This window comes from Fibroporia radiculosa (genome assembly GCF_000313525.1).
Source record: "Fibroporia radiculosa TFFH 294 genomic supercontigs, scaffold1400, whole genome shotgun sequence".
Classification (NCBI taxonomy): Eukaryota; Fungi; Basidiomycota; class Agaricomycetes; order Polyporales; family Fibroporiaceae; genus Fibroporia; species Fibroporia radiculosa.
The window spans coordinates 18,813-43,426 of NW_012133293.1; the positions used below are offsets into that span (position 1 = coordinate 18,813).

The 24,614-nt window shown below is 52.7% G+C and overlaps 13 protein-coding genes across 13 annotated transcripts; 9 read left to right on the forward strand and 4 right to left on the reverse strand.

The window, feature by feature from the left end:
* Window positions 1–37: 37 nt before the first annotated feature.
* Window positions 38–1,243, reverse strand: FIBRA_02669 (uncharacterized protein; the record flags this gene model as incomplete). Its single annotated transcript, XM_012324525.1, has 7 exons — window positions 38–92; window positions 152–250; window positions 304–313; window positions 363–443; window positions 496–607; window positions 663–887; window positions 944–1,243. The coding sequence occupies 7 exons, from the start codon at window positions 1,241–1,243 to the stop codon at window positions 38–40; spliced, it is 882 nt and encodes a 293-aa protein (XP_012179915.1).
* Window positions 1,244–1,876: 633 nt separating this feature from the next.
* Window positions 1,877–2,897, forward strand: FIBRA_02670 (uncharacterized protein; the record flags this gene model as incomplete). Its single annotated transcript, XM_012324526.1, has 7 exons — window positions 1,877–1,904; window positions 1,969–2,011; window positions 2,067–2,114; window positions 2,172–2,393; window positions 2,444–2,534; window positions 2,593–2,676; window positions 2,727–2,897. The coding sequence occupies 7 exons, from the start codon at window positions 1,877–1,879 to the stop codon at window positions 2,895–2,897; spliced, it is 687 nt and encodes a 228-aa protein (XP_012179916.1).
* A 1,264-nt stretch (window positions 2,898–4,161) lies between these two features.
* FIBRA_02671 (uncharacterized protein) lies at window positions 4,162–5,357 on the forward strand (the record flags this gene model as incomplete). The annotated part of the gene is made up of 6 exons (XM_012324527.1): window positions 4,162–4,346; window positions 4,399–4,549; window positions 4,624–4,920; window positions 4,977–5,028; window positions 5,098–5,163; window positions 5,215–5,357. The coding sequence occupies 6 exons, from the start codon at window positions 4,162–4,164 to the stop codon at window positions 5,355–5,357; spliced, it is 894 nt and encodes a 297-aa protein (XP_012179917.1).
* Window positions 5,358–6,323: 966 nt separating this feature from the next.
* FIBRA_02672 (uncharacterized protein) lies at window positions 6,324–7,739 on the forward strand (the record flags this gene model as incomplete). Its single annotated transcript, XM_012324528.1, has 6 exons — window positions 6,324–6,579; window positions 6,635–6,667; window positions 6,726–6,782; window positions 6,834–7,175; window positions 7,226–7,389; window positions 7,449–7,739. The coding sequence occupies 6 exons, from the start codon at window positions 6,324–6,326 to the stop codon at window positions 7,737–7,739; spliced, it is 1,143 nt and encodes a 380-aa protein (XP_012179918.1).
* Window positions 7,740–8,100: 361 nt separating this feature from the next.
* Window positions 8,101–9,413, reverse strand: FIBRA_02673 (uncharacterized protein; the record flags this gene model as incomplete). The annotated part of the gene is made up of 5 exons (XM_012324529.1): window positions 8,101–8,268; window positions 8,379–8,585; window positions 8,645–8,806; window positions 8,859–9,193; window positions 9,245–9,413. The coding sequence occupies 5 exons, from the start codon at window positions 9,411–9,413 to the stop codon at window positions 8,101–8,103; spliced, it is 1,041 nt and encodes a 346-aa protein (XP_012179919.1).
* A 336-nt stretch (window positions 9,414–9,749) lies between these two features.
* On the forward strand, window positions 9,750–10,502 carry FIBRA_02674 (uncharacterized protein; the record flags this gene model as incomplete). The annotated part of the gene is made up of 2 exons (XM_012324530.1): window positions 9,750–10,088; window positions 10,170–10,502. The coding sequence occupies 2 exons, from the start codon at window positions 9,750–9,752 to the stop codon at window positions 10,500–10,502; spliced, it is 672 nt and encodes a 223-aa protein (XP_012179920.1).
* Window positions 10,503–10,835: 333 nt separating this feature from the next.
* On the reverse strand, window positions 10,836–11,848 carry FIBRA_02675 (uncharacterized protein; the record flags this gene model as incomplete). Its single annotated transcript, XM_012324531.1, has 4 exons — window positions 10,836–10,971; window positions 11,031–11,565; window positions 11,620–11,671; window positions 11,720–11,848. The coding sequence occupies 4 exons, from the start codon at window positions 11,846–11,848 to the stop codon at window positions 10,836–10,838; spliced, it is 852 nt and encodes a 283-aa protein (XP_012179921.1).
* Window positions 11,849–12,060: 212 nt separating this feature from the next.
* On the forward strand, window positions 12,061–12,597 carry FIBRA_02676 (uncharacterized protein; the record flags this gene model as incomplete). The annotated part of the gene is made up of 5 exons (XM_012324532.1): window positions 12,061–12,066; window positions 12,117–12,138; window positions 12,197–12,237; window positions 12,292–12,372; window positions 12,448–12,597. 5 exons carry the CDS (start codon window positions 12,061–12,063, stop codon window positions 12,595–12,597), a joined length of 300 nt encoding a protein of 99 aa, XP_012179922.1.
* Window positions 12,598–12,976: 379 nt separating this feature from the next.
* FIBRA_02677 (uncharacterized protein) lies at window positions 12,977–15,909 on the forward strand (the record flags this gene model as incomplete). Its single annotated transcript, XM_012324533.1, has 2 exons — window positions 12,977–13,178; window positions 13,229–15,909. 2 exons carry the CDS (start codon window positions 12,977–12,979, stop codon window positions 15,907–15,909), a joined length of 2,883 nt encoding a protein of 960 aa, XP_012179923.1.
* A 1,136-nt stretch (window positions 15,910–17,045) lies between these two features.
* FIBRA_02678 (uncharacterized protein) lies at window positions 17,046–19,809 on the forward strand (the record flags this gene model as incomplete). Its single annotated transcript, XM_012324534.1, has 8 exons — window positions 17,046–17,516; window positions 17,588–18,424; window positions 18,484–18,688; window positions 18,744–19,042; window positions 19,101–19,169; window positions 19,223–19,285; window positions 19,336–19,479; window positions 19,516–19,809. The coding sequence occupies 8 exons, from the start codon at window positions 17,046–17,048 to the stop codon at window positions 19,807–19,809; spliced, it is 2,382 nt and encodes a 793-aa protein (XP_012179924.1).
* A 340-nt stretch (window positions 19,810–20,149) lies between these two features.
* FIBRA_02679 (uncharacterized protein) lies at window positions 20,150–20,904 on the reverse strand (the record flags this gene model as incomplete). The annotated part of the gene is made up of 2 exons (XM_012324535.1): window positions 20,150–20,554; window positions 20,614–20,904. 2 exons carry the CDS (start codon window positions 20,902–20,904, stop codon window positions 20,150–20,152), a joined length of 696 nt encoding a protein of 231 aa, XP_012179925.1.
* Window positions 20,905–22,162: 1,258 nt separating this feature from the next.
* Window positions 22,163–22,751, forward strand: FIBRA_02680 (uncharacterized protein; the record flags this gene model as incomplete). Its single annotated transcript, XM_012324536.1, has 4 exons — window positions 22,163–22,226; window positions 22,284–22,462; window positions 22,517–22,600; window positions 22,650–22,751. 4 exons carry the CDS (start codon window positions 22,163–22,165, stop codon window positions 22,749–22,751), a joined length of 429 nt encoding a protein of 142 aa, XP_012179926.1.
* A 79-nt stretch (window positions 22,752–22,830) lies between these two features.
* FIBRA_02681 (uncharacterized protein) lies at window positions 22,831–24,365 on the forward strand (the record flags this gene model as incomplete). The annotated part of the gene is made up of 7 exons (XM_012324537.1): window positions 22,831–22,877; window positions 22,930–23,450; window positions 23,513–23,613; window positions 23,674–23,875; window positions 23,935–23,958; window positions 24,017–24,210; window positions 24,282–24,365. The coding sequence occupies 7 exons, from the start codon at window positions 22,831–22,833 to the stop codon at window positions 24,363–24,365; spliced, it is 1,173 nt and encodes a 390-aa protein (XP_012179927.1).
* Between the last annotated feature and the right edge of the window lie 249 nt (window positions 24,366–24,614).

Here is a 24,614-nt window from a genome sequence, read left to right on the forward strand (position 1 = left end):
GAATGACCAGTATAAGCAGTCGTCCACGAGCGTCCAGTTACGCATTGTGTACCAATAACCAAGGAGTCCAAGTAAATACGCCAGCTTGATCGCTACATACAGCGTGATGTGTTAGCTGGACTTTGAATCGAAATTGATCCGCAACACCCACCGGTACGACGCCCCGGGAATATTGCTAGATGAAGGCCGAGCTGTGGCAAACCCATTATATTGCAGAAGATGTGAGATGTAAGTGGTGGAATGATAGATCCTGTTCGAGCAAATAAGAAAGCTGTGTGGAAACCAAATAACGATGTATATGACAACTGGAATACTGTGGAGAAAGTGTGAGAAAATACATAACCCAGGCGACAGACACGTACTTGTTTCCAATATAGCTCGCTGGGCCGCAGCCTTCGTGCGTCCGAAGCGGTTAAATTTGTCCCATGCATGATGGACATGGGCTGATAACTATCAATCTGTAGTCCGTGCAACGACATCATATGTTGCACCCACCTAATCCAAATAGTAAGGGTGGGAGAAAAATCTTCATATAGACCGAAGCACCCGCAAGTTGATAGACGGCTAGCGTACATGCTCGAAATACAACTTCTTCAGTTGTTGGACCCTACTCTAAGACTTCAGCACGTGTAGTCCATAAGTACGTAGCCATATTTACTTACAACAATGAAGTCTCGCCAGCCTTGCCACGTCGTGACAATCGGAGCAATGCACCGTCGCCAACTCCAGCTGCGTTGAAATGGCAGCCTCCCCGCGAGAAAATACGCGTACAAAGGGCCAGCGTATAGCACGGGAGTGACTAGAGAGGGTAGGACAATCTGGGATAGAGAAAGGTCTGTGTCAAAACCTAGGCGAGTAAGGGTAGTCTCAAGGGCAATAGGCAATTCCTGTGCTCCTGTCAATACAAGACGTAGCATTACAGTATGTCGAACAGGAAACACACCTTCATATCCCATCCGACAAACGCCCAGACCACTCCGAGAACAACGACACAGCTCGATACAGTGCTGAGGCCAGCTGCAGTTACTCGTGCGCGGATCACATCGGGGTCATTCCGCCAGCGTTCGTCGTCTTCTTTTGCGCGCTGCTCCCCTTCACGAAGATCGGGTGCGACGACTTTCTTGAAAGACAAGCGTGCATTCTTCGAGATATAAAGTGAGCCGACATACGAGCCAACGAATGACAGCGCAAGTGCATGCGCAGTATTGAGCGAGATGGGCGGGCTCGCGAAGGCGAGAGGCATCGGTACGTGGACTAAGGGAGGCGAGAGATGGATGCGCTTGTCTCAAGAGTCGGTCGTATAAAAGAGTATAGACAAGATCATGAGGAGATGAAAGGGCATGTGTCTGGACAATTGCGTGGCAGAGGTGATTGGTCGCGTCGCCAGGGGGTATGTCAAAGCAGGCAGTGCTTTGACAGTCTAATCGGCACTCAGTTCGTGGTGGCTTGCCAAAGCTCTCCCAGAATGTGGCGGCTCAAGGATGCTTATTGTCTCGAATCGGGAGAAGTCCAGGTCCGCGACCCCGCAGTAAAAGTGAAGGCCTTCGCTGGCGTTGCGCGCAGACGAAGTGTTGCACTGCGTCCTGGCTCGGAGGTGGCCTGACCGTCGTCGCAGCGTCGGCCAGGAAAAATGTGAGCCAGAGGGGCATGCAAGCGGGCCGGGGCAGAATGATATCAATTTGAACGTTATTTAAGCCCATCAAATAGGCATGATAGCTTCAAAGGTTTGAACAATATAGCATTGTAGATGAAATCTCGACTATGAATCGTATATTGCAATCGATTGGGCCTCCAACCTCTTGTTAGGCGGCTGAACCAATGCGCCACATGCATCATGGATGTCTCGAGTATCTAATGTCCTCCCATACTAGCCAGCATGATTATAGACCCACACGACGTTTCTGGTGAGTGCGCAATGTTCTATTGACGTGCCTCTGAATTCCAAGACTGAATTGTCATTGCCAATAGATCCATTTAGTGACGACCTCTCCGCTGTTGAGCATCTTCCTGAGTGAGAAGTGGGATCACTACAAGCTTTCCAGACGTCTTGACACAGCTTTTGTTAGTTACGCATCCGAGACTGCGACAATATCATCCTCTTCTCGGCCTCCTCGGTTCGTATGTCCTTGGCAATGTGACTGCGTGGCTGACTGCGTACATGGCCCTTACAGATACATCCATATTGAACGCCCAACACAGCCTCTAATATACTCTTTCGTGTCATGGAACTCTAGTTCGATGATGCTGGTGCCGCCAAGGACCATTGACCCAGGTCGTGGTGCAATCTATTTCATATCCGTGAAACTTGACCTCAAGCCGTTCGCGCCACTATCATACATCACTTCTGTCCATAGAGGGTCTGATGAAAATGGAGAACTTGTTGGAGAATTCGAGTAAGCTCAGTGACTGGTACACCGTTCATGAACTCATCTTCCTCAAATAGACTCGGGATCACTCATACGCGTGCTACCGTTACAATAGGTCATTATGCGACGAGATTGAAGAACGTCCTCCAGCATGATGGTCGTTCATCAGTGGGCATGTTTTCTTCAACGCGGTATGCTCTGGTTGACACTGCTGCTCCTCAAATAGCGAAAGTTTACTTGGCGACACGGCTCCATTGACCTCCGTTGGAATTGTTCTACTACACTTGACGATGGATCACCCATGTGCATTGTACGTCACTCTCATCCTGAAAGGGTACTCGCAGACTGATCTTTACACAGTGTTCGGATTCTGCTTCTCATCAGCTCGCGTCATTTGTTCCGCCTCCTTTAGACGCATCTCCGCCGCTTCCTGAAGCAACATTGACAGTCTTTCCAGATGGCCACCGGCTGTTTGATCATATCCTTCTATCTGCTCTTGTAGTAGAACGAAAGATGACTTTATCCGGATGACGGGCGATTTGTAGCGACCTGTCTCGTTCTGGAATTCAAGGTGAATGGGTGATGCAACTCGCTTTAGGTGTGGGTCAGGGTTAAATTCTTCCGTGAGTTGTGTGTGGATCTCGTTATGCCTAGATGCGCTCTGTGAAGACGTTTATGGCAGCTCTTCACGCAAACCTAGATGGTATTACGACCTGATCGGACTGTTTACGAAGTACGCACCGTGAACTCACATAATGACCGGTTACCTGTCATAGACAAATACGCTGTCCTAGTCAATTTTCTGGAAGCTTCTTCCTTCAGTCTCATTTACTTGTGGTCGTAGGTATGTTGCCCATACCTTGTTCGATCAGACACGTCAATTAGAAATTAACGAAACTCTCGCATCATTCCACAGTGCTGAGTAGCTGCGCTTTTAGAGCGTGAATGTTCACGATTTTCTGTGAGCGATCTTTTCACCATCGATCTCTTCTCTGAGCAAACTCTCTGATACTATAGTATCAGGTGCCTGATTATACTCTCAGTCAAAGGAGATGATGGTGCTTTGAGAGTCTGATTTCTCTTCATCAGCAAAGCGTACGCCTGATCGGAAATGGGAGTACACCTGTCCCAGTGTGCGAACCTGGGCACTATATGTTCAACATTTAGCGTTTATAACAGCCTTCGCCGCCTGGTGCGGAGCTGACACTATCGTCAAAGACACGCCATTTGGATGTGGGCATATCAGAGAAACGTTTCGCTCCGGATGCCGACTCTCAGAATATCTCAGCTTCTGAGCATACGTCTGTGAACATGGTTTGATGCTTTCATCACGAAGTGGAGTCATCCGAGCGGTCATCTGCCCCATAAACATTTGTGACGAGTGTCTCAGTTCTTGGAATTCGTAAGTATAAGGCATTCCATCGGGGATTCATACTTGATGTGGATAGCTTCGATGTCAAATTTGATTTCACGGCTTATTGCGTGTCCTCTGTAGGAAGGTAGGCCTGGACTCAAGCGTCTTCTTCTGTGTGTGGAATTGAACCTGTCTGTCGGAGACAGGTCGCCTGAAGAGAAGTTTTTCCTTCACATACTTCCCAGTCAACGGTTTGTAAAGGGTCGGCAACATTTCGCATGCGACTTTCACAAAGTATATGGTCACACCAGCGTCACCCGATGCGTCGAGAGTTATGTCAATCGGAGGCGCCCCCGACCCTCGCAGCCGCCCACCAGTCTCATATAGGACTAGGTGCCTGAAGTCACTATCATCGCCGACTATTGATCCTCACTGATCACAATGTCGTCCTCCAAACTCATCTCTGACACCCTCCAACGTTCGGCACGCATTCGTGGTGCATTTCATGAGCTTAACAAGTACGCCGCCCATCCAGCTTATGGAGTGCCTCTTGAACAAGTCAAGTCGGCGCTGGAGGCTCAGAAGGGTGCCCCGCCTAAGTCAACACCTCGACAGGCGCCAGCAGAGTGCGTTTTTCATGCAATCCTTAGGGATCCATTGTGTTCATGAGATTTGTAGAAATGATCTCGTTGGAAGGCTTCTACAAGACAACCAGGACATTTGGGACCAGTTATGCAACCATACGTTCCCACATAATGTTATGGGAACAATGAAGACCACCGACCCGGGCTACAAGAATGCTGTAGCTGGTTTTGCGTGGTATATGGTGGTAAGCATCGGTCCTATTCCTATCTTTCTGAAGTCGTCATTTGATTGTGGACGTCAACTATGTCTTTGTTATAGCAAGATTTCAAGTATTGCACCCGAGAGATGGTATTCCAAATAGAACGCGCAACAAAATCAACTTCTACAGATGAATTTACTGCGACAACTGCCAAGGTCAAGAATTATTGTGGCTATGTTGACGATTCACTGGCTCTTTGCGTTGCGGCTCCGCCAGCCGGCTTGGGTCTGAACGACAAGCAAGTTCTACAGGCCGATTCTACGGATGCCTTGAATTATTACACAGACTTCCAGCTCATTACTGCGAAAGACAATAACTGGGCTCTTGGTTTGGTTGCGATGATACCTTGTGTTCAGGTGAGCAAGTGCCTGCTTTATGCCGTCTGGTGAGCGCTAATCGTATTGGACTTCAGTCGTATTGGACGATCGCAAACAGTCTGAAGAACAATCCCGACGTAGATCGGAGTAAGTACATACGACTTTGAACAACATTCTGGTGTTAATTAATGATACGCTCGATATCTAAAGACTCAGTTTGGTATAACCTATGGATAGCGCCCAATTCAGACTATGCCAATTCTGGGATTCCGGGTCAAATTGGTATGTTCTGCTCCGGTCTTTGAACCCATAATTCCGACCTGTACTTTGTAGCGTTCTTTGAACAGAATTACGTAGAGTGGAAAGACCATTATGAAGAAGCTAAGGAGATCTTCAGGCAGGCGTGTATGGGCGAGATCAACTTGTGGGGCATTACTGCCAACCCTCCTTCCTGGTTAAACGTGCAAAAAAATTAAGTTAATAGCCTTCAACTTCGTATCGATCGGCCTGTTTATGATCCTTCTGAGCCCTTCGTCGTCATTGTGTATTCTAACTACTAGTCAGAATTGTATTTCTAGTATCGGTATGAAAGGTGTCTCGCATCAAACACGCCCTCGTCCTATGTTCACTACCGGTGGGTGAGCGATCGAAATCGGATCGTAGGTAATTTTCGCTGTGATCACAAGTGAGTGAGAGTTGTCTGTCATAGAAGTCGCTTGCCAGGAAGTATAGGGGCCAAGGTAGCCGTGCACTACCAGATGGCCCAATTCCTGCTTAACATCAACGTTTTCTGCTTAGATGATGAGCACCTTCCCGCTCGTGTCTGTGCGGCGCTGAACGAACTTAAGTGTTGTGCTGCCAACCCTAATTATGGAGCTCCCCTTGAGCAGCCCGAAAGGGCGTTGGGAATGGTTGAACTTGTAGCAGATATCTCGCCTGAGTATGCTTTGATTCTCGATTGCATTACTACATCCTAATGCAGCCGATAAGAGACACCTCTTCCATAGCTCATTGTTGAAGCAAAGCGGCCTGGAACATTTTGATGAACCGTACATTTTCCGCAACAAGTCATGGCAGCACTGTGGGCAGGGATTCAAAGTCCTGCAGATTGGTCGAAGCCGAAGTAGGGGTAGACGATTGGAGATTATCTGCGTTCGTGAATGCAGAAAGAGTATATTGATGAGTTGTTATTTTCGATATGATGTCGGCTGCTGCTCGCAGTTTGGAGACGAACACTACGCCTTCTATATGTAGCATTTTGCGATGGTTTGTCAGCAGAGGGAACGCGTCGCCACTTAGGGCGCGATCGTAACGAGAGTGTCAGAGCCAAGGACCCGCTTGACAAATGCTGCTTGTCTCCCTCTCTGTCAGCCCGCACACCTGATCTCCAACGCCGCAGCGTCTGACATATAATTTTAAGGGCAGGGTGAGCGTCTCCTACCATGCAAGGTCTTCTCCTTTTCTCCTCTCATCCTCCCCGTCTCGCTTTATTCTCCGTAGCACGCATACTCGTTCCTATCGCGCATCTGCCTGATCACAGACACCACCCATTTGCTGTTCGTGCCATGAGCACCAAAGACGTTTCACGCCAGAGCGACATCAACAAGATGACGACTGATGGCGACGGCTCCTTCAAACGCAGGCCATCGTCCTTCCGGAACTTCATCGAGCCGGGCGGTAAATTCGAGCCAGAGAAAGGTATGTGAGATTCTGAGTGGGGGAGGAGTCGCATTGAACTTAAGCCGCTGTCCAGATCGCTACCATCTCTATATTTCCTATGCTTGTCGTAAGTAGATGATATACTTGAACATCTTTCGGCCTTCGTTCAACGTCTGTATCAATAGCTTGGGCTACGAGGACTCTCATCATGAGAAAGTTGAAGGGGTTGGAGTCTTTTATTGGTAAAGAGGTAATTTCATCTTGTTATCGTTTCCACGCCTGATCCCGCCTAGACGTCAGCATCGTCTCCCCGCACATGGGCGAGCATGGCTGGCCCTTCGCGTCTGCAGATGCGTACCCCGGCGCGACAGACGACCCGATCCACAAGTCTGCTCATGTCAAGGATCTCTACATGCACGCAGCCCCGGATTACGATGGGCGGTTCACTGTTCCCGTGCTCTGGGACAAGAAGACAGACACGATCGTGAACAACGAGAGCTCCGAGATTATTCGGATGTTTAACACCGCATTCAATCACCTCCTCCCCAACGAGAAGGCGCAGCTTGACTTTTATCCCGCACATCTTCGTGCAGAGATCGACGAAGTCAATGAGTGGGTGTACGATACTGTAAACAGTACGTCCCTGATGTGGAAATTCTCATTATCATGTAACATCTGTCTCTAGATGGTGTCTACAAGTCCGGGTTTGCGAGCACTCAGGCCGCATATGAAGCTGCAGTGCGCCCTCTGTTCGAATCCCTCGACAAACTTGAGGGTATGCTCAAGGGGAAAGAATATCTCGTCGGTAATCAGCTCACCGAGGCGGATATTCGCCTATTTGTTACCATTGTATGCACCGACTATTTCATGTCCGCGGACATTCGCTAATTCGGTCACTATAATACTAGGTGCGGTTTGACCCAGTGTACGTGGTACACTTCAAGTGCAACATCCGCACGATTCGCGACGGTTACCCCGAGATCCACCGCTGGATGCGCCAGTTGTATTGGAAAATCCCTGCATTTTCCGAGACATGTGATTTCGACCACATCAAAACCCACTACTACTGGTCTCACCCCTTCGTGAGCTTGACTCCTATTTTATCCGATCGTTCAGTGATAATGTTGTCGACTGGTTCCCAGATCAACCCTCACAGGATCATTCCCGCTGGTCCGATCCCTAATATCCTGCCCCTTTGAAGCCTTGTGGTGGGTATTCTGAAGCACGAGTAATCTTTGCGCCGTTTGTATCAACATCACTTGTGAAGCCGTGTAAGTGAACTGGAGGAAGCTCAAGCGAACCGTTCGGTGTATCATCATAGTTTGACAGACCAAATTACAGATAATGGATCATACAGTGTGAAGTCAAATGAAGGATACGGATACATGTGAGAGGATACTGCCACAACAAGCCAAAAAGTGACATTTAGAGGCATCCGAATAGTAGAAGAGCCTCCAAGAGCCATCCGAATTCGAGCGAATTAGACCTTGCGACAAAACGCGGGGGCAGAGACCAATGCCAGACTCCAACAAGTGTCCAGTGGAGGTGTAGAACCAGTCATTAAAAGCAAAGAGCCAAGCCCAAGAGAATAGCACTGGCGCTCAGAGATATTTGCCAGCCAGTTATAAAGTTAGTGTGCGTGCCGGAGTTGACCTTTCTTGAGCCGCTTAAGGTAGAACTTGTGGCAGTGTTACTTGCTGTGATGCCTGAATCACCGAACGTGGGTCCCTAAACCGGTCAAATGAGCATGAGGTTAGTCAAGACATGACGATATGGCCCCAAACAGTGCATTGGCTAGATGTTATCGTATCCTCAGTGGACCAAAGTATGGCACGTACCGGTGTAGCCGAGATCATGGTCGAATGGGTCGCGGACGTCATGGTCGGCGTTGTGGTCGCATTTGTTGCGTTTGAAACACTGCGGACCAGTAAACCATTGCCTATAGAAGAATATGTTGTGCAGAGCGAGCTCGACGGGGCGGGGTGGGCGGAGGGGGTAGTAGGTTGATTTTGCTTCCAAGTCGACGTGCCATATACTCCCATGGGCTATGCGCATTCAATCAGCAGACTCCTAACCACCACTGCATCATACAATGTATACCCACCTCGCCGTCGTCGCCAGAACACCGCTCGAAAACCCCAGCGTCGTAGTTTCCGGGCATATTCCATAAACAGCCCATGACATCGTATATATGCTGGCAGAACGAAGTTGCAGATGGGCCGGGCTTGCACGCGCGGAAACAAAACTGTGTATCCGACATATAGTTCTACACGTGTGTGCGCATGAGATTGAGCGCTACCTCTGCGAAGCACACTAACCGTCCATTCATGCAGTTGCTGAAGCTGTCCAAACGCATTCGAAAAGACTAGCCCGCCTATGGGATTTCCATTACCGTCTGCACCATGAGGATCGAGCTCTCCTCCTTGATCGCCAGCTGGAATGTTGAGCCTCGTCAGGTCACCGACGCCCGTGACTTGTACATAGTCGGGCGTTTGGAGGAAATGGGCTCCAGTGATGCTCCCGTCGGGGATAAGTCGCGTGCCGTATCCGTCTCTGAGACACCAGGAGACTTCCACGCGCTCTGTGTCGCCAATAGTCGCGTTGGGGCCAGAGTATGGAGGCGCGAAGAGACAGAAGTCGTCGACTGAGTTTACTGGAAAAGCATATAAAAATAGGTCGCTTTACCCGGACAAAAAAGTCTTACTGTACGCATTCTGGCACAAAGACGTTTGACTCGACACTGAACCGCATTCATTGGTTCCATATTGACCCTGCTGTGTGTGATCCGGCGCGTTGGACGGGAGATAGGTTGCAGTATAGGTCTGGGCTTTGATGCGGGTGCTGAGGACAAGAGCGACGATGAGTGCAAGCATCTTGTAATTAAGAAAAGAGCGTGAAGAAAAGGACTGCAGTCGAGCAAGTTGCGCAGCACTTGGGCGAGAAGCGGTAGTTGTGGTTCAAGTTGTAGGGCGGTCACAAGACACCAACCTCGATCTTAGATACCTACCACATTTAGACTTGAGATCATAACGGCCGCATTTATATCCGATAATCAAATTCTGAGATGACGACGCGTGCTCTTGCCGGACTGTGTCTTAAATAGATGCGATCCTCTGGGAGCCACCTCGCTGAGTAACGGGCGGCCGCCTCCATCTTTCCCAGCATCGCCGCCTCCCTCGCCGCCTCCCTCGTGCGACTCATCGTCAACCATGTCCTCCACAACGTCGTCGGGGTCCTCCCAGACTGCGAGCCCGAGCCCGAGTACTAGTAGCTCACCCAGCATCTTCTCAGCAAGTGGCACGCCTGCCTTCATTCTCGCCTTTCTTGCTATCGGGCTCTTCGTTGGCGGCATGCTCGCCATGTTTGCGCTGCGTCGGCGACTCATCAGCAGAGGTGTCCGGGCATGGTTCTCGAGTGACCTTTCTGTGGACCCCGGAGCAGGTAATGAACGAACGAAGCGGAAGAAGGATTTCGGGAAACGTCCGGAGTTATGGGATATCTACGCTCGAGAGAAATGCGTGAAAGATGGCATGTGGAAGGAGGTAATGGTGAGCTTATCTTTCCATGTCTTTCCCTGTCGAGTCCGCCAATAATCAACGTCAATAATTAATCTTTGTTGGCTATTTTAGCCCATCTCGGCCAAGTTTATACCCTCGTATACCTCCGAGCAGCCGCAAGAATTTCTTCCACCCGTTGAACAACATAGAAATCTGTGGCTTCCCCAGCGATTAGATGCGCTCAAATTCTTCCATCGCTCTCCGACTACATCGGTTCCCCAGATTGCTATACCATCGAGGCCAAGCCATCTCGAGATCACAGTTGCAGTCTCTATGCCTATCCACAAACATTCCGAATCCGATCAGTTTGATTTTACTTTTGGATCGGCAAAAATACCACTGAAAGATGAATTCATGGATTTCGCGAACGGACAGTTGGAAGGAAAGGAAGTTGAGGGTCAGTGATCTGCATGTCATTTTGGTGTACTTCTGCGTCCAAGTTGTTGGTGACTAGTATGCTCCTTCTTGGTTGTCCGTGACATAACTTATTTGTATAGAGTAGTCATGTTACTGCAGAATCAGTGTACGCATTACGATCATGTTACTCCCCCAACTTGGACACATTCACACATATGTATGTAGTACGCTCGCAGTTGCAAGATGGCGTATACCACGCAGTGTATTAACTTCTTGTCATGTAGAAATGAGTCAGATTGGATGATTTAAAAGACAACACGGGAAGACAATTAGCCATGAGAAACTACCGTAAATCCACACTCGTCCAGCTACACTCAAGACTTAAGTTCCTGCCATGCCCATGACGCCAACGTGGTCACGAATCTTAGCAATCTCAGATACGCTCATTGACCCTTTACTGGCGCAGAAGAAGTCTTCCCATGCGCGTGCAGCGTCGTTTCGATTGGAGAACTCAGAACTATCATATGCATTATAATCATAAGTTAGTCAAAAACGTCGAGGTGAATTGCCACTCACGCAAGGAAGCTATATAAATGTTCCCAGAATGCAGGCTGTGCGAGCGTGGTGTGATACGGTGTGTTCGGGGCTGAGGCTGCAGGTGCAGCTGGTATACTTGAGGTATCCAACACAAGAGGAATATCCACGAGCTTCTCGCCAGGCGATGGTAACAATGAAGGTGAAGGGGAGAGCACAACAGATGGGATGCGGCCATGCCCAGAGCGTGTCTTATGCGTCGGCTCCGGAAGTAGAACGATTGAGTCGTTTTCAGTGACCATCTGTGGCGATGGTACAGAGACTTGCGTTGGATCCCAGTCGAATCCAGGTTTCACCATAAGATTCACAGTGTCTCCATCCTTAACATTATACTCCTGCAGCAACTTGGCATCCGCCAACGCCTTTCCCTTTAACAGTAGTCGCTGCACATCTGCAGGTGGTGCCCCGGGTTGTGTAGCAAGTTGAGATTTGATGTCAGAGATCGTATCGGTAGGCTGGATAGACAAAGTATACGCTTGCGAGGGCTTAGTCGATTTAAACGTGATGCTAAGGAAGCCTGTGGTGAAGTAAACACTCGAATCAGCGGGGGTGCGTATGGATGATCACCGACCTGTAGGTGCCACCGCCTGAGATTTACGCTCAGGCGGAGAAGGAACTTCAATCTAAGAGGTTTTAAGTGATGGCTGGTTACACTATGGAGATACACGCACCGGCAGCACAGGGACCTTCCTCAACGAATTCTCGGGTGGCTGCTGGAAGTCATTTGCGTAGGTGACTGGTTGTGCAGACAGGTTCTGCACGAATGTCTTGACGAATGCAAGCTCTGCCTGTTCCGCCATTCCGGGACGTTGCAGATGGTACAATTTAGGGAAGCGACAATATGAACACCTCGCAGTCAAATACCAGTAGTAGTGGAGTTGACAATTGGCTGACCGCCTGATAAGCGCCTTTGTGACAGATGCGCATGTCACGGTACGTCACAGAGCCAGCTCAGCGTGACGTTGCCGTCCGTTCCGAATCGCATTTAGTTGACTGCCCTCGACAATCGACCATGGCGGTAAGGTATATCAATCATTGTCCATTGCAATGCACTAATCCTGCAAATAGTCCGGATTCGGTTTCCACGGAGGTAGGCTGTGCGGCGGTATCTTCAGGTGCTTCTTGACCGAATGAATGGTACGTGCCAGGTGTTCCTCGCTGTTTTGCTTTTTGGCAAGAATTCTCCAAGGTATGCAATACACGGTTCTTCTTTGGTCGTGTACTCATGCTGCTGTACATTCAGTGCTACGCGCAGTCTGACACTCCGAGCCAGTGCCGACCACACGCGGACGACTACCTCGAATGCTTGCATCACACGAATGAGGTTCGTTGTATGCTCCCAGATAGACTTATCCACTTGGCCCATGTATCTTATTCAATTATGACCCTTTCTACGCAGATTGCTAGAGCGAAGGCAATCAAGGCCGAGTTTGTGAGGAAGGCGGAACATCAGGCGCACGAAGGGCGAAAAGCGGCGGACATCCTCGCAGATGGCGTAATTGTGGGTGTCGGATTGATCCAACGAAGTGGAGAGGGGCAGGGCAAGTAATTTTACTATGCTTGTACATTGCTGTCGTGACCACGCTTGATCGCATACGATACGGAGTCAGGAAGCTACTTTCGCTTCGGCTGTAACGGCGTGCTTTGAGCGGCGTGAGCTTAGCGAAGTAACGCTGCTGGACGCCTGTCGTTACATGGGATACGCGTGTAGTAGCAGCACTCAAGCAGCAGTTGTATGTCTGCACTACTTCCTTACCGTTTATGCTACAAATGTGGCTGACCGGGAGTCTGAACTTCCTGTGTGGCTGATTTCCCTCAGCATGGCATCGGAGTTTGGAAATGTTACTCCGCGATTGCCGATTTGACGGATTGGGTTCCTGAATCCCTGTCCTCCTTTTCCGTCACCCACATTTTCACTCAACACGACGATGACCGTACGCGGTCTTGGATCCATAGGCTCCCCCATTGTCATTTCCGACGACGAAGAGACAGCAGCGTATATGGAGCGGCAGCTTGCTCGCCTCGAGACGGTACTGCAACCTAATGCGCTGCTGCCCTACAATTGGCAGTCGCAGCCGGAGATGACTGATTTACAGAACGACGAGATGATGACTGGAAGTAGCATGCTCAGTGCGTCGCCATCTCCTTGATCTCGATGACCCAGGTGCGATTCATTCCAGGTGGTCCGAAAGTTGCCGTGACAGGCCAAAAGCGCAAGAGAGGCAACAGCTCACAAACCGATATACCTCAAGTTGACATACCCCCGGTCGAGAGCCGAACCGCACGAAAGAAGAGGCGAAGAAAAGAGAAGCAGCTAGCACAGTCTCAAGGACCTACTCCCGTTCCACCCCCGACTGCCAACCTGCCACTCCCTATCAAACCCCCAGTACAAGCCTCGCGCAAGAAGGCCCCTGCCGCGCAACCAGTGCCAGAGAAGTATGTGCCTCATAACGTGCCTGAGATATTGCCTCCTGTGTCATGGTCCTCATATGCCTCTGTGCCTTCCGCGCCTCCCGCTGGCCCACCGTTGATTCCCTCCCTTCCTCTCAAGCCATCGGCGCTGACCGCGTCCCTCGGAGCCAGCTTGGTCAACGCCCACGCATCTGGCTCCGCTCCGCCGGTGCGCGGCAACTCACACCTCACGCCTTCCCCTTCTACCTATCCCGCTGATTCCCAGGACGCGACTGCAACTTCGGCGTCCGCTGATGCTTCTTCTGTAAAGCCCAAAAAGATAATAGGAATGTCATCGGACGGAGGCACTCAAGGCACACATGGTTTGTTCACCATAGCACAGGGTGGCACGTCTGTGCCGAACCCCTCTCGTACGCTAGTGCTGGAACTTTTGCCCAAAAAGTTTCGCAATTTAGCGTTCGTGCGGAATTGGGCACATCGTTTTGCAAAGCGGCACCTCCGTGTTGAGATGGATAGCGCCACAGGGAAAGCACTGGTCGAGTTCCCTCATACAGACAAGGCCCAAGCTGCTTTCAATAGTCCTCGCCTATTCGGAGAAGGGAAAGACAATATTCGTGCGTGGTGGTTCAGACCGTCGTTTTCTCAGGTGTCGGCTGTAAACGATCTCGAGGAAGGCGAAATCGAAGAGGATGTTGGCAATGATAATCCACCTGATGCCCAGGTATCAGGTAAGAAGAAGGTGAAGGAGAAGCAAAAGCAAAAGCAGAAGGCGACAAAGAAAAAGGCGGCGGACAAGCGGAATGTGCCGGTCGCATCGACTTCTGCTCTTTCTCCGGAGCCGGTCGACGAGGATGCGTTATTGTCTGCACTATTTGGACGGTCACGGTCTCAGAATTACCAAGATATGCTCGCTTCTTGGCCCAACGCATCTGCCTTCCCTCCTGCTTCGCTATCTCAATCCCATGCTGGCAATGCGTTCATGGCCTCGTCCATTGGTCCTCCTTTCCCAGTGGTAAATTCATTCATGCCATCGACGACACGCTCGATGATTTCCACTGGTACATCCTTTGGGTATGAGTCGTCGTCAGTCGATCGCTCTGTTCCAGTTATACCTAGTATATCTGCCCACGAATTTTCTCAGGCAGTATCATTACCAATGGACGAAGAGCAAGCCATGGATCTTGAATCGGAGAATGGCGGTTACGACGCGTCGCTCGACGTCGTCGAACAGGAGGCATCTGGTACGATGAACGAATTTGTTGATGATAACTTCTCTATTGCTTCATCAAGAGCGTCCGAACCGCCTCTTCCGAGTCATCCATTACAGACCCCGCTTGCAGCAGAAACGACCTCGTATAACATTCCTATGGCTGAATTCTCGGATGACATCCCAGCTCCACCGGAGTGGGGAAGTACTGGTGATCCCGTTTCCCCTGCCGCAGTTGTTTCCATTGTTCCAACACCAACACCTTCCCTGGAGCCAGTTCCTCCTCCGATCGACTCTACAACAGTCGTTCTCCAAAAGGAGACCTTGACACCCCTTGCACGGGAGGCCACCTTCACGCAGCCACCTTCAGACGATGTCGGTCCACCTTCCCGATCGCTGGTCCCGGGCGTGAAAAGCATCAGTCCTCCACTCTACGAGAAGGCGAGAGATGATGAACCTTTCAGGACTTTCGGTCTCACGAAGCAGGCACTTCTGGATCGTCAGATTGCATTGGAGAAACATATTGCTCGCGCCAAGCTCGAACTCGCCCTGAAACAGGCAAACAATGGTGGAGGCGCTCCTGTTCGTAACACACACTCCCATTTACCTCTCCATCCCTTTGTACACGGAGTTACTGGATTGAAATCGTCTGGAATACAATCTGCTCCAGAAGATACACGCAGTGATCGCTCTTCTACGACAAGTTTGCCTGCAACGCGACCTCCATCTGCGACAGGTATCCCAAAGTCCGTTGATTCAGAGCCTGAAGACGCCATGTATGGTAGTACCTTTACACCAGTTCTGCTGTCGTCATCAACTTTGGAAGTCACTACTCCGATTTCGACCCCCGTTATGATTCAAGCTCCCCCCAGGGATTGTGCGGTTGAGTCGCGGGATCCAACGATCAAGGCGTCTGTTTCCTTGACACGCTCAGAGGTGACTTTGGATGAGCTAGCCGTCTCTTTCATTACGGAAACGCTTCAAACCATTCATCCTCCTACACCTATCTCTACACCTGCCCCCACCCCCATATGTGCACCCGATGTTATTTCTACTTCTACTCCTGCTCTTGCTCCTGCTTTGAGGACGTCATCGGCAGAGAAAATGGCCCTGGCTGCTAAACAACAACGATTAGAACAGTATATTGCGGAGACCAAGGCATTGATGGCTAAGCTTGGTGAAGTGCGATCGAAAGAGGAGAAGGACCAAATCCTCAGAGTCCTCCGCGAGCGGAGTCGGTAAGCGTAGTTCCAGATCTCTACCTCAAGCTGGGGAAGCCGCTAAAGAGGCGAACAGTGCCATGGAGGACAACCCCGCGATGGATTCGCAGACAGCCAGAACTCCTTCTCCTGTTTCATCCGTTTCGCAACAAAGCAGCCGACGACCTGTTCCGCAAACGTGGAGGACAAGGTGGCCGGAGACATCTAGGGAGGCAACCATATTGATGATAAGTGACGACGAGGATGAAAGATAGCGGCTGGAAATGGGTACGTGTTTAACTCTGGTTTTCGTTACTTGTAGCAGGCAACAATATGTGGGACATCAAGAGAGCATGCTTCCGTTATCGGTTTCACATTACACCCCCGGAAGTACACTAGAATTATACTATACAAACCCCTTGTTCAGCACTGCTTTCATTTTAGGGCGAATTCATCGCCTCGCAAGTTCTCCAAGAGGTGAGTTGCAGTATGTGGACATTCTGAGCTGTCTCACGTGTTTTCATTAGATTTTCGTAGAGACTCTCAAGTCTACATAGGTGTCGAGTTGGACACGTCGGGTACATCATTCTAGGAATGATTGTAGATGGTAAATACTACCGCACCGTTGCGAATCTCTTGGCTTCTGCAAGAGAGACGGACGGTGTAGTGGCGCTTGATGCCATCTACCTAGTGCATCGACGTGTTGGGTAGATGACTATGAACATCATTTCGAGATCTGTCTTGATGTGCTTCGCAATGCTATTACTTTCGCTTGGATGTCTTGTATCTTGCGTGCCTCTTCTAAGCCCACGGTGGTGCGAGTTGGGTGCTGAGCTAGGAGTGCGTATGGTGTGCCTTCTGCTTTGTCTTACTGGACCTGAGCGCAGTAACCAAGCAGTGGCTACGGTTCCGGGTCAATGTCGATAACTCATCACGTGGTGCTAGGGCACAAGAGTCCATTTTGACGACTCTGAGTCTCAGTAGTTCTGAGTCCAAGGAGTCTGCATCCTATGCTTCACCACCAACATATCTAATTCCTCCACACTCTGCTCCCCATGTATCAGCCACCGCCTGCTGTTTTGCCGTGAGGACATCGTGTAACCACCTTCCGATTATATAGTTCCAACAGTTGAACTTTACGTATACTTGTACTTGCTACCGCTGTCTCTTTTGGCCGCCATGGCCAAGCAATCTCCCGTGCGCCCGCTTTCCCCAGTGTCTTCGAACATAGCTACTTTTTTGCTGCCTTCCTCGTCCCCTCGTTCAGGAACCCTCTCGGATACTGAGTTTGATTCTGGTCTCAATACGTCCGCCGCTTGGACTGTGTCTTTGGCGTCGACTCCCGAGACACTACTACATCCTGTTGTCGAAACCAATGCGAAGTCCTTGTCCGATGAGGAGCCTGGCGGCGATAGCGATGAAGATCCGGATGCCGATAACGAGCCAGGCCGCCCCGCGCGTGCTCTATACTTTTTTGAGGGTAAGCCAGAATTCCGAGAGCTCGCTTGTGTGGAAGCTGGGGACGAGCTGGAAGTGCTAAAAGAGGATGTGGGGGACGGTTGGAGTCTCGTAAAGATCACGAAATCTCGGAAGGAAGGCGACGAGGGGCGGCAAGGTGAGGTTGGCTTGCTGCCACAAACGTACTACACTGTGAGCAACCAGTTACTCTCCCATAAATTTTCCAACTGATGATCCACAACTTTATATACTTCGTGACCCAGTTTACTGCCGACTTCGCGCTTCTACCTGGGTTTGCACTCCCATCCGCGCACACTCGGTCACGAACAAGGCGAGAGGCATCAGGATCGTCCATCACACCCCGCGGTTCGCCTTCTCGCGGTTCACAACCGCTTCCCCTCGTCCCGCAGTTCACGGGCGAATGGTTTCCCAGTTTCCGTCGTAGTCTGTTGGGTGGTCGCAGTCTGAACCGCTTTTCAAACTTCGTCACAAGCGGTGCCGAGGAATTCGTATTGCAAGGCAGCGCAGAAAGCGACGCTCCGCCTCCCCAGAGTCACAGCAGGCAGTCTTCAGAACATGGTGTACATGGCGATGATAGCAATAGACAGAGCATGTTGGGAATGGCAAGTGAGACCGAGCGACATTTTGTCGATGTGGGTCCTACATGGAAGAGTAAGCTTCCCGCGTTCCGCGTACTGGTGCATTCGCCATCGAAAAGGAGCTCGTCGCTGACCGGACAGTACACCGTGTACACGCTCACCTCCATCTTTGAGCCGCAACCTGCCCATGATCGTGCTGGATCCGAACCTGAGTCGGACTCAGAGACAGAATCAGACACGGACAAGGACAGCAGGCCCGCGAGCATCACCGTTCAACGGCGCTTCTCGCATTTTGTGGTGCTGCACACCGCACTGTCGCGGCGACTGCCTGGAATCGCTCTCCCACCGCTGCCGGAGAAACAATACGCGGGACGGTTCAACGACGAGTTCGTCGAAGCACGGCGCGGCGATCTCGAACGGTATATTAATCGCGTCGTGCGCCATCCAGTCGCGCGATATGCGGAGATGCTGACCTTCTTTCTCGGTTGCGAAAGCGATGTGGTGGGTATCCTTTTTTTGACACCGTCTAGTTGGGTACATTGACTAGGACATACTGCTAGGAATGGAAGCGGCAGCTGCCACAGTACCTCTCGCTGCCGCCAAAAGGCCCGTCGTTTTATGCGGAGGTGTATCATCCTGCATTCAACCTCGACGCCGATGAAGCTTCTGAGACGGTAGATAAGTTTGTGAGCCATACGCGGGCAGCAGGCAAGGGCGTGCAAGGGCTGAGGAACATCTTCGGTAAGATTCGAGAGGCACGAATAGGTGAGTGTCTGGTGAGGATCCACAAACATAGCGGCTGATATGTTTTGCTTTACAGAAATGTCGAAGGCCGAGCGGCTGCTTTCATATTCATTTTTATCGCTGATCACCTCCAAACCTCTCGCGTCGACTTCAAATGGGGGTAGCATAGAGGAGGAGGAAGAGGACGAAAGCAGAACGAAAGGGCTTCTTAATGGGGATGGTGCATGGTGCTGGCGAGAGAACTGCGAAGGTGCGCTCGTGAGAGTAGAGGCTCCACATGACACTGATGAGGGGGAAGATTGTCTCAGGCTCACAAAGGCGGTACAGAAGACCTCCGAGACTCTACAGAGCGTAGCTGATCTATATGACAGTCATGTGGGTGGTCTGTTCTGTCAAGGTTAAAGTATTAGACCTTAAATGTCCATACCACCAGGCTAGAAAAACGCAGCTCGCGACTCACGAGTCCCTAAAGAATGTCGCACATCCCGCGACCATCTTCGCAGTATGTCCTGGCTGCTATCTACGCCGCCTGGGACTCATAATTAAGCGTATCAGCCGGTGATCGATACCCATAAATCCACGCTTTCACGATATAACGAGGCGATTCGAGAAGGCGAGGTGAGTGCACGTCTCATGACTACGACACATTTGACCGACCGTGTGGCCAGGAAGATGAAGAGACGGCTGCGCGCTGCGAGACCGTCCTGAACACGACGATGGCGGAGATGGACACCTACCATACGCAAAAGGTTGACGACTTCCAAGCCATCGCAAAGGACCATCTCGATGGCGAGATCGTGTTGTACGAACAGGTCCGTCGCACCGCGTGTCTGATATCCGTATCCTAGACCGATCACACCCCATGTCAACGCCAGATCTTGACTCGTCTGCGCGCTGCGCGACAGATGTTCGACACCCCACAGTACACCACGCTCGCTGAAGGTCCGCGCCAGCCATCGATGTACGAGCGCGAGCTGGACCATCCGCGCCTCGCCCCAGCGCCGCTCACCCAACCGTGCCCACACGTTTTCGACTCGGCGCCCATACGGCCTGTCAGCGCGGCCATCCAGGAAGGCGTGGGGATGCTGCTCGGCGGCGTCGCTCCCTCAACACGGGCAAGTGTGTTCGGCAAGCTCTGGTAGGTGGTAGAACGCACCGCTAAATGGAGGCTTGGCTCTTTCATGGGAATCTATCTTGTACTGCACTGGATTTTCTCGATACCATTCGAGTTTCGTGGGACTGAACTTGGCATTCTGCGCTACACATGGACTCGTCCGTCGATTCAACTATTGTACAACAGTACGTGCTACATGCGCTTTTGGCGCGGACGTTACAGCCATCTGTATTTATACGCATTCAATACGTCTCCTTCTCTATTGCATAATCCTGGGCGTGCGTACCATAAGCGTCGTAAATTGGGTGCATGTGCAACGCGGCGCAGCGGCCGCCGCCTGCGGGCGCAGACCACATGCAAACCGCCTTCTAATCCTCGGCGCCCGCACCGTCGGGGATATCAGATAGCAATGGTGGCGTAATATCGGCCACTTCTGTGATCCCAAGGCAGTATTCCTGTAAACTATCCGGGCGTGGGCTAGAGCACGACGAGCTGGCCCCGCTGTCCTCGGAGCACAGCGAATACGGTCGCGCGATGCACGGCGAAGGCAGGGCGACCACGACGGCAACCTGTAGACGGGAAGGGAGGGGTGGTGGCTCCACCGCTGAGGTAGGAAGGAGTTCTTCTCGGGGAACACGAGGCGTGCGGTAGAGGTGCAGGAGATGGTGACATTGACGGCGGAATGGAGATAATGCTGGCACTGGCGCTATGGGCTGCTCGGGAGGGGGAGGCTTAACATCCGTCTGTTCTGTAACAAACGAGGCGGCCAGTGGCTATATGCGCATCCTCATCGCCCCGTAAGCCCACTGCAACGCAGAAGCGCACGACGTACCATCAGCGCGTGCCATCCCCCAGGACCGAGGCCCTCCGTCCCCACACTGCGGCTGTACGGGGAGACGTGGACATCCCATATGCGGGGCTTCTCCCCCAGCCGAACCTCGCGGCGCCTCCGAGGGGTGCGAGTGGTGAAGTTCATGGTGGGGTAGATGCGCTTAAGGACGAGGATCGAGAGCACGACGCCCACCAGGAGACCGGACGCGACAAAGACGAGAATGAGCGGCGGGCCATTGGCCGAGTTGAGGACGAAGGTGCCGCCCACACCGGGAGCGGAGACGGTCGACATGGGGGCAAGAGGAGCAGACCGCGGGCGTGCGGGCAGGGGAGATATACATGTGCTCTCGGGAGAGCGCGTACCACGACTGAAAGACGCGCTCCAAGCTGAATGGAATCTGATTCGGAGTCGATTGGAGCGGGCCGAGAGGGTGGCCTGAGATCGTCGCCCAAGACAATGTTGCACCCCGCCTCGATTCTAGCACGCATAAATTCATGCGATATCATGGACTTGTCGTACCTCACCTCCGATGCTACCTGCTGCCCATGCTACTCACTCTGCTCGCCGCAAGTCATGCCCATCAGTGGAACAGCCGTCTTGCCTGGCTCTGCTCGCCTCCCCGCCGGGAGCAATTCAACGACCTAGCGAGGAATAAGACACAAGTAGCTGTGAGAAGACCGAGCTGGACCCACGCTGGGCAAGAAGACCGAGGATTTCAGAGCCAGAGCCCGCGAGGTGCTTAGAGCGACTGCACGGGAGAACGTGACCATGATGGAATCGCCAGTTCAGAAGCCGCGGCCCAGCGTCCTGGCAGCTTCGATATCGCAGCGAGGGGAAGAGAGCTCGAGAGTGCGGTGTCGCTGCTAGTCCGCTGCTGGTCTGCCCGCGCTACCAGCCTCGCCGGTTCGTCCCGCCCTGTCGTGCCAGCAATAATGCAGCGACCGCGCGTCTGGCGTGAGATCGTACGTGACTGTGCTCGCAACCCAAAGGCGTTCCTTCCCCACCGCTCAGTCATCCGTACAGTTCCGTCGGGAAGGCGAACATACCTTTTTTACTTGTTCCCACTGCTCAAGCTCGCGACGGCCTGCCAGTGAAACATGGGCTGACCGCGATATGACTCATGGTCGCCGTCACGGATAAACAGTAGTGATATGAGTATAATACTTACCACCGCGACAGGCCCTCCGCAACGCTGTCCGTCCGGTCTTGTGTCTCCTGTCCACTGCCTCTGTTTGTAAAGGCCATCCGAAACACTCAAAGGGACGTGATGAACGTCGTGAGAAAGCAGGGTGAGTGGCCCATCCCTAGTATCTGTCCAAGGCGGGTGTCTAAGACAGGTTGAGTGTGTGTTGCTACGCGACGTCTGCTGGGAGAGAGGGAAAAAGATGTTTCAGATACGACTTCGTCCGGGAAAGAGTTGTCATCATTCAACTAGTATGCCTGAGATCGTTTGTCAGTCTTGCGCTGCGATGATATATACCTCTGACTGTTCTCCGGGGTCAATCTCATCCTTGTCCTCGAAAACTCTCCCGCTCTCAGTACATCTAACATGACCATAGTGCTTAATCCCGTGTGGGTGAATGGCGTGCAGAAAATAAAGGTCGTTCCTCAAGGTATGTCGCGACCCGCTCTACGCGGAGACTGCGTGTCCTCACGGTGTCTACTGATAGCACCACCAAAGCCACCACGGGGACTCGTTCCGCCCGCATTGGATGACTCCGTGCACTTCACGCGCTGTCTGAAGCAGCTCCGGTCAAAAGACAAGAGCATCGAAAAGTATATCTACCTCACGCAACTCAAGGATGCAGACCACCGGACATTCTACAAGCTGTGCATGGAGAACATGCCAGTGCGTGCTTCCAAAATGTAATCGTGCAACGGGGTATTGAACTTTATTCCCAAGGAAATCACACCCCTCATCTACACCCCTACAGTAGGCGACGCATGCCTACAATTTTCACATATCTACCGAAAACCAGAAGGCTTGGTGAGTCATTAGACGATTTTTTCCCCCATAACCTGACAAAAATTGCCAGTATGTATCCATAAAAGACAAGGGAAACATCGGCAAAGTACTGAGGAACTGGCCAAGAATCAACGAAGCAAGGATTGCGGTCGTGACCGACGGCAAGTCGTGACAGATCTAGATGCATATATGCGCGCTAACGATACCCAGGTTCTCGAATTCTCGGTCTGGGCGACCTCGGTTTGAACGGAATGCCCATTTCCATCGGAAAGCTGTCGCTCTACGTCGCGGGTGCGGGGTAAGCCTCTCTCGCGCGCCAGATCCCCCGCCCAGCCGCTCACCATCCCCAGCATCCGGCCGACGTCTACCATCCCCATCTGCCTCGACCTCGGGACGAACAACCAGCAGTTCCTCGATGACCCGCTCTACCTCGGGCTGCGGCAGCCACGCGTCTCTCCAGAAGAGATGACCGAGTTCATGGAGGAGTTCATGTGCGAGATGGCCGCCGCGTTCCCGAAGCTGCTCGTGCAGTTCGAGGACTTCTCGACGGACAGCGCGTTCGCGTACCTCGCGCGCTTCCGCGAGCGCTACCCGCTCTTCAACGACGACATCCAGGGCACCGGCGCGGTCGTCCTCTCGGGCTTCCTCAACGCGGCGCGGCTCGCATCTGCCGCGTCCGGGCGCGCGCTCGCGGACCAGCGCATCCTGTTCCTCGGCGCGGGCTCCGCGGGCGTGGGCGTCGCGACGCAGCTGATGAGCTTTTTCCGCCTGCAGGGGCTCTCCACGGAGGAGGCGCGCCGGCGGATATGGCTCGTCGACTCGCAGGGGCTGGTCTTCGACGCGCGCGGGCCGATGGCGGAGCACAAGAAGTGTGAGTCCGGCCCGTCTGGTTTGGGCGATCAGCGCACTCACTCACGCCGGCGTGCGGCGCAGACTTTTCGAGACCGGACTATTCTGGCCCGCCGATGACGAACCTGACGGACATCGTCAACCACGTGAAGCCGACGGCGCTGCTCGGGCTGTCGACGATCAAGGTGCGCTCTGCTGCTGGCGGTGCGGCGGCGGCTCGCTGATGCGGCGGTGGTGCTCCACAGGGCGCGTTCAACCAGTCTGTCATCGAGACGATGTCTGCGCTGAACCCCCGGCCGATCGTCTTCCCCCTCTCCAATCCCGTGCGGCTCTCGGAGTGCGAGTACAGCGATGCGGTGGCGTGGTCCCAGGGCCGCGTCATCTTCGCGTCGGGGTCTCCGTACCAGCCGCTGGAGTACAACGGCCTCTTGATGCAGCCAGGACAAGGTGCGCCGCGTGCTGTCAGGCGCCCGCCCGTGTCCCGCTGACCCTCCTCCCCGAACCAGGGAACAACATGTATGTCTTCCCAGGTACGTGTCCACTCTGCTCCGCGCCGATGCACCGTCGTGCTGACCATGCCCGCCACAGGACTCGGGCTCGGCGCGATCCTCTCCCGCGCGTCGGCCGTGACGGACAGCATGGTGGAGGCGTCGTCGCTCGGCCTCGCGGACTCGCTCACCGCGGAGGAGCGCGCGCAGGACCTCGTCTACCCGCGCGTCGAGCGCATCCGCGACATCAGCGCGCAGATCGCCGCGAAGGTCATTCGCGCCGCGCAGCGTGCGGTACGTGCCGTCCCCCGTGGCCCCCCCCCTCCCCGTGCATACATGACTGACGAGCGCGCGGCCGCGTCTAGGGCGTCGACCGGAACGAGGACGTCAGGACGCTGTGGGACGACCAGCTGCTCGAGTGGGTGAAGAGCAAGATGTGGAATCCGTGAGCCGCGGGGGCGGGAGTCTGTCCTTTCGGCGCGCGGTTGGTGTCTTGGGTCTAACGCTATCGCTACGCGGTCCCCTAATGTATCAGGTAATTTAATATGGCCGGTCGAGGCCGCCCCATGCGCGTTCTTGGTGGGCTGCGAGGTGAAATGCGATGCCAGTTCCAGGTCACAGGGCTCAGTGCCCCCGAGGCGAATTTGCTTCCTTCGCACTCACCGGGGTTTCACGTTGCGGTAGCGCGGTTGGAAGGG